At 41.8% G+C, this 7,663-nt stretch overlaps 1 protein-coding gene across 1 annotated transcript in view; it reads left to right on the top strand.

Moving 5' to 3' along the window:
• Window positions 1-7,663, top strand: part of fam184b (family with sequence similarity 184 member B) — a 205,401-nt gene that overhangs the window by 166,734 nt on the left and 31,004 nt on the right. Inside the window, exons 9-10 of the mRNA XM_059988930.1 lie at window positions 3,528-3,678; window positions 4,830-5,033. Of these exons, the coding sequence (XP_059844913.1) occupies window positions 3,528-3,678; window positions 4,830-5,033 (355 nt within the window). The remainder of the gene's footprint in view (window positions 1-3,527; window positions 3,679-4,829; window positions 5,034-7,663) is intronic.

Below are 7,663 nucleotides of genomic sequence, written 5' to 3'. Positions count from 1 at the left end.
CAACAAAAGCAGTAATTTTTAAAAAGTTTTTCTGCTAAACAAAAGCAGTTTAGCTTTACTTACTAAAGTGAAGTGAAGTTAATTTTTAACTTTACTTACTAAACCAGTGAAAATTCAGAAACCAGAGGTACAAAGGGATTTTGGAGTCCTCGTGCAGGATTCCCTAAAGATTAACTTTGCAGTCGTTGGTAAGAAAAGCAAATGCAATGTTAGCATTCACTTCAAGAGGAGAAGAATATGAAAATCAGAAGGTAATGTGCTTTATATGGCACTGGTGAGGCCTTACATGAGTATTGTGGGCTGTTTTAGGCCTCTTATCGAATAAAGGATTTGTTGACATTGGAAGAGGTTCACGAGAATGATCTCGGGAATGAAAGGAGCTTTTGAAGGCTCTGAGCCTATACTCACCAGTTTAGAAGAATAAGAAGGGGATCTCATTGAAACCTATCAATGAAGGCCTAGATAGAGCAGATATGTAGGAAATGTTTCCAATAATGGGAGAGTCTAGAACCAGAGGTCACTGCCTCAGAAAACAAGGAAGTCCCTTTAGAACAGAAATGAGGAGGAATTTCTTTAGCCAGATGGTGGTAAATCTGTGTAATTCATTGCCACAGATGGCTGTGAAGGCCAAGTCATCTGATATGAGGGACCACCTGATAGAGGTGGACAAGATAATGAGAGGCATTGATCGTGTGGATAGTCAGAGGCTTTTTCCCAGGGCTGAAATGGCTAGCATGAGAGGGCATTGTTTTAAGGTGCTTGGAAGTAGGTACAGAGGAGATGTCAAGGGTAGGTTTTTTACGCAGAGAGTGGCGAGTGCGTGGAATGGGCTGCCGGCAGCGATGGTGGAGGCGGAAACGATGGGGTCTTTTAAGAGACTCCTGGATGGGTACGTGGAGCTCAGAAAAATAGAAGGCTATGGGTAAGCCTAGGTAGTTCTAAGGTAAGGACATGTTCGGCACAGCATTGTGGGCCAAAGGGCCTGTATTGTGCTGTGGGTTTTCTATGTTTCTATGATATATTTAAAGTGGATGTTGGTAGGTTCTTGATTAGTAAGGACAGCTAAGGTTATGGGGAGAAGCCAAGATTATGGGGATCAGAGGGAAAATATTTCAGCTATAATGGATTGGCAGAGCAGACTCTATGGGCCGAATAGCCTAATTCTGTTCCCATGTCATGTCTAAATCAAACACTTCTAAAGATACTCACCTATATAAAGTATATATATATACATTGCTCATCCAAGAAAATTAACATTGTAAAAGATGCGAAATCAGAACGACTTTATTCGTCTGGTTCACTTATGCCCATCAGTGACAGCAAACTATCATCAGTGCCAGGTTAGACACAGTGTGCTTCACTCTGGGCTGCATTCTGAACAATAGGTTATTCATTTCCAGGGGCAATGAGGCAAACAATAATGGCTAGCCTTGTCAGCAACATTCAGTGTTGATTTAGACAACTTTCAACACACAGTCCATGAAAGCAGTGGCTTTGATGGAGTGAAATCTCTTTGCCTGGTATTCACTACGGTGGATAAATATAATGAGCTGTGTGTTTAAAAACTTGTGCATTTCCCTCACACTGATGGAAAGCTTCCTCTGCCACTGAGATCTCAGTAAGATAAAAGGTGGGAAATTAGTAATCAGGGCTTTGAAATCACTGGACAGAGGTCTTAGGATGAGGGTGGGGGTAATTACCAGCCAATTCAATAGATTTTACAGGGTAGAATGGAGATGGGCTGGAGTTACAATCTGAATTTAACCTATTGTAACAGGAGCCTCGAGCCCTAAAATCTCAAGGTCTCGAGAGCTTGGGGCAAGAGGGAGCCTGGAGGCAGGACAAAGAGAAGAGGGAGTTTCACTAATGGGGAATGTGCGGATAAGGGTTGAAGTGAAAACAGGGAGTTGTAGGGAAAGACATGGAGAATAGACTTCATACTTTTGGCCCTTTTTTTGACCCTGTTCTGTACAATATTTGGGGGCTTCCTGCATCTTGAAAATGGTTAGACACATGGCCTGAAACCATATATAACCATTCCATTAGCAAGTGTCCTTTATAAGATTATTCCTGCGCAGGTTATCCTGAATATATGAACACCTGACTCATAGATATTTGTACAAGTGAGCTCCCATAATATTGGAATCAAAAGTCCAACAAACATATATATGTTTATTCCTACAAATGGCACATCTTGTTACTACTCTCTTTCCACTTTCAGTGACTGTGTGTTATAAATCTTATATGCTTGTGATGTCATTTATGACAATACTGTGAAGGTGTGGTTAGCAAATCAATTGAACTTTTTTTCTGACTTATGGACAAAATCATGGGTATCTATAAAATCAAAACCTATATGTTGCTTGGGGTTGGCCTGTATGTATAAAAGTCAGGTGACTTAATGTAATGCGACACCATATCACATGAACTTGCACATGGTCAGAATATCATGGGAATGAGCCTCTAGGATTGTCTCTGTCTATATCTGGAGAATGATACATTACTGAATTACAAAAAGATTACAGAAGATTTAAGTGAGTGTGATTCAGCTTCATTCCATTTCCCCACCCTCTGCCCATTACCCTGTAAATCCTTCCTTCTCTTTGCAGCAGTGGGATTGAGTCTGCTGCAACCACAATACTGGTGGCGTATTCCAGCGCCTAATCCCTTGCGCTAAACAAAAATAAATGGTTTTTCCTCACGTCACTTTTGGCTGTTTTGCCATTCATCTTCTGGTCCATGACCCACTGCCAATTCAGTTTCTCTGCCTGTACACTCCATGATTTTAAATACTCCTATCAGATCCCCTCTCCTCCTCCTCTGTTCCGAGGAGTAAAACCCCAGAGTGTCCAGTTTACCCATATTCTAGTGAGTGATGCCCATTCCATTCCGCTACATTTTGAACACTAGGAGCTGTAGAATTTAGAATTTATTTACATTCATCCCACAACATGAGTAAAAATCTTTGCATTATGACCCTGTTGCAATGTACAGACATGTGAATTTAAGTCTAATGGCTTGTAGAAAGAAGCTGTTCTGTAGCTGTAGCGCACAAAGGGATGGGTTTTCTTTATTTCCCCCTTTTCTCCCTTAATTTGTCTTGGATCTACTAAATGATCTACCTCTATAGCATTCGCCTTGACACAAAGAACCTCAGGGTATCTCCCTCAATAGGAGAGGACCAGGGATAACAATAAACTGAGTACCCATCTTGCCAGTGTAGAACTTTAGGCATAGCTGTATGTGAGTATGAGAGAGAAGGAATGTTCAGCAAATACAGCCAGTCTGGGGATCTCAGTCTCATCCAGTCCCCTCTACACACACAACCACCAGTTTGAAAAATACAAAACTTGCAGATAAGGAACCTATGCAGAGCCTGATGCTGATCCTTTTTTGAGTCGCTTTAGTTTCTACACTGCATTCAGTTTTATTTGTTTCTTAAAAGACTGGCAGATTTTTTTTTTGGAGCTTTAGAGCAGTTTAGCTCTGGATTAAAAAGTGAAAGCTCTTTTTAATGCCTTCCTCAGATGTGATGGCGAGAAGCTGCAGGAAAGGCTGAAGAAAGAACATGCAAGTGACAAGCAGACTGCCCTAGCTCACCTGCAGCAGGAGAAAGAACTTGAACTGGAAACCCTGCAGAAAAAGTGGAAAGACGTAACAGGAGCACTTGAAGCAAAGGTAAACAGATGTGGGGGCAACTGCCAATTAGGCAGTTTACAAATTTATACTTGCATCAGCAAGTTTCGCCTGCCTGAAGCAATTATCAGTGAGACAGCAACACTTCCTCTTAAACTCCTGGATTTAAAATAGTGAATGAGTAAATTGGTGTGTTTTAGCTCTGAGCTGGATATCACTTAGATATGAATTTTGAACAGATGCACTGCAGAGCCAAGGTCAGGTCCACCTGACTGTTACTTGGAGGCCAATCTACTGTTTAAGTCCTTGGCCTCATTCGCAACCTTACTCTTCTCTAAGCCAACCCACCTGAAATGGGGCAAAGAAGTTGCTGGCCAATGGCTGTGATGAAAGACTGGCGAGAGGCAGGTAAGTTATGACCCACAAATCAATGCCGTTAATATTTTCTCTGGAGGAGTTGTGGTCAAGGAAGCTCAGTGTGTCGGTGTACATTCTAGCAAGAGAAGTGATGTAGAGTCACATCACAGGAGGTGACATTACTATGATGTTCTCCTGGAAAAGCAAAGTTCTGGCATCCACGGTTCTTCAGAAACGTGCGGGGACATTGTCCTGGACTTGTAAAATAAGCAGGAGGATTGGGAATTCCTGTGAGCTCATCTTCCACTATCTGCTCTCACTGAAACTGCTGCTCATGAAGCTTCAATAGCCGCATCCCCTTCCATTCTGGTAACCAGTGAAAATTCCATTGCTGAAATCCTTGCGTAAGGAAGATTAAACTATTAAAGGCATTTTAGAATTACCTTAAGCAGACAGGAAGTCTAAGACCAGAAAATTATCTTCAAAACCTTTGCAGCACTGCAGCTGAGGCAGTTGATTATTCTTTTCACACAAATGGAGAATGGTACCACCTTCAGCTTCCTCTCCTAGTCACAACATCTTGACCTTGAAGTATATCACTGGTCTTTCATCATCCCTAGGTCTATATTTAATATGCCAGGCCAACAGTACTCTGGGGGTATCTTCAACAAGAGACCTTCACTTGCTCAAGATGATGGTCTACCACAACCTTTCCTAAATACTAACATTTGAAACTTGATCCTGGAAATCATGAGTTTATTCATAGGTGTTTTAAAAAAAAATGAATTAAAGCTAAAATATCAAAGATTTCAATTCTTATTCTCTTTTTATTTCAGCTTGCAGATACAGAGAAGAGTTTAGAACAACAAATTACTATTTCCCAAGCCACAGTCCAGTTGCTTCAATCCCAGTTGGCTAAAGAAAAGGAAACTCTCCTGCAGAATGTTCAGCACGTCTCTTCGTTAAATCAGGATCTTAAATCCCAGCTTGAGACCCTAAAACAACAAGCCCTCAAAATTGAGGAGGGAAGTAAACAGCAGGTAATACAAACGTTTGTAGTTGTAACCAATTTGCTCTAACAGATTTCTTTAATGGAAGTAAACATTGGGGGACTTCCCATCTCAGTGTCAATCCTGTTCTGGTGGTGTTGAGGTCCAAAGGTTCAGACAACGATTATGACATTCACATGCACAGGCCCCAGTATCAGAGGAAGCTGCATCCTCTGAGACAAGTTGGGCCCAGTGGATACTTATGAATGGCCAGGACATCAGGTGAAAACAGATACAGTAATTTCCCAGCACATTCCTACCAGCCTTTGACAACCTGATACTTGGTTATTTCTGGCATCCAAGTATCAGACACTGGAGGGGAGAGGGAAATGAGATGCTCATTTTACTAAAAATGACCTGGAAATTCTCAGCATTGAGGTAAGTGTCAGGAGAGAGGTGTCTCCTCTGGGAGTGGGGGATGGGGGAAGACAGTCACCACCCAGCTCAGCAATATGAAAATAAATTTCATATCCTCACAGAAAGTGTCAGGATGCCAGAGAACTGAAAAGTGATGGAACAAGCAAGACATTTGGATAAATGGATAAGGGATTCACACATTCATCCATGCCTTTCAATCATAGCAGAAAAGAGACTGGCCTTACTTATATGCATATTGGAGCATACTATGAAATGTGTCGCGTGAATAATATCAAATCAGCGAGGGTCGTGCTGAGTGCAAGTGTCACCACACTTCCGGTGCCAAAATAGCATGCTCACAACTCACTAATCCTAATCAGTACATCTTTGAAATGTGAGAGGAAACTCACATGGTCACAGTATGAACTCCTCACTGTCAACTGTGGGAATCAATCCCTGATATTACAGCTGTAATGCATTACTGCTACACTTCCATACAGTCCTTATTATTAAATACCATCTTCACTGCTTTACTAATTCCTGGTTACTATGTTGTTGCCAACCATTGGAATATGACAAGGGTCAGTTGAGCTGCTTTGGAGGCATGAATTTGCAGTCTGCCTATATGAAGTATCTTTCTGTCAGAGAGATCGTTATAATCTGTACAGACAGCCACCACCTCCTCAGGCTATGGACGCTGACACCCTCTGGGCCTTCTTCGCTTCTTCTGCTTTTCAAGCTGCACTTGGGTGTTGAGTTTCCTCACTGCTCTTCCTTTGGCATCGAACGGTGTCTTCAGTTGATGAGGTTGTGCACTACACCAGCCACCAGTTTAGTCTCCATGTCTGGTGGACATATACTGCAGGGAGTTCCCTGTCTGATACAAGACATGCAATCCCACTTTTGGAATCATTTCAGTGTATTCACAGTTTCCATTGTTATGTGCCCTGCTGCTGTAGCAGGAGTACAAATTAGTGTGAAGATCCGGGGAAGTAAGCGGTAGCTCCTGTTGTCCAGGATCCATTCCGCAGGGCAGTGCTGGCTGCTGAAAATCACTGGCTGTTCAGCATCTCTGCAGCTGAAGGTGGGAAGGAAGGGAGCAGGGGTTCCCAATCTTTTTCTGCCATGGACCAATACCATTAAGCAAGAGACCTGTGGACCCCAGGTTGAGAACCCCTGGAACAGAGCTCATTAAGTAGGGCAAAAGGGATAGTTAATCAGCTGCTTGAAAGACAGTCAGTGTCCCCCTTAAGCTGCACAGCCACACAGAAATGCTTCTGTATATATAGCATTTGTTGCTGTGTCAGGCCATGTAAAAATCTCCTGCTCAGAGCAATAGTTTGATCCACATAGCTGTTAAAAACACATTTTTGCCACTGTTCCAATAAACTTCTATTAAGTAGCAAACCACAAGGGGAATATTATGTCCATCTTTGGATATTCTACTGTAATAATAAGGTGAAAAGCTTAGGGAGGCTGCATAGGAGATTTACCAGAAATAATTCCTGGGATTAACAACCTTGGTTGCATGAATAGTCTGAAGAAATTGGGGTTATGCCCCTTGAAATGGAAGAGTTTGCAAAGAGATCTGAGAGAGGTATTTAAAATCATGAGAAGTTCAGACAGCGTAGACAGTGAGAAACAGTTTCAAATGGTAGAAAAGTTAAAGATCAGAGGTTATAAAGTGAAGGCAATTGATAAAAGATCCATAAGTGACAAGAGGAAAAATGTTTTGCACAGGGAATGTTTAGTATCTAGAATGCACTGGCAGGGTAGCTGCAAGGCAGATTCAAATACTGCTTTTGAAATGGAAATGGTAAAAACTTCAGTGGAAATATAATTGCATTGGTATGAAGAGAGCAAAAGTGAGTGGGACCAGCTGAAAATGTTCTTATTGCGATGCTGGCAGGTTCCCTCCATGCAGTAGTCTTTATAATTCTGTAAGCATCAGTCAAATTGGAAAAATCAGGCCTCCTCTCATTTCCCCTGGTAAATGCTAAGTCTGGGTTGATGCTATTTCATGTTTATTTTGGGGATTTGGGCAACTCTGGCAAGATGAGAATTTACTGCTTGCTCTTGATGCCCTTAAGGAACTTGATGATGAACCACATACTTCAGTTTGTAGTTAATTTGTGTTCTTACAGTGCTGATAAGCAACTTGTGCCATGTTTAACGTCCAGTCATGAGAAAGGATAGGAAATGACTATGCGCATTCAAACCTGGTTACTTAACAGCACAGTTGCTAGAAAAATCATGATTTGTGT

The sequence above is a fragment of the Hypanus sabinus genome, chromosome 14, assembly GCF_030144855.1.
Source record: "Hypanus sabinus isolate sHypSab1 chromosome 14, sHypSab1.hap1, whole genome shotgun sequence".
In the NCBI taxonomy this organism is placed as follows: Eukaryota; Metazoa; Chordata; class Chondrichthyes; order Myliobatiformes; family Dasyatidae; genus Hypanus; species Hypanus sabinus.
The sequence above is the reverse complement of the archived record's forward strand: the minus strand, read 5'-3'. Positions and strand labels throughout refer to the sequence as shown.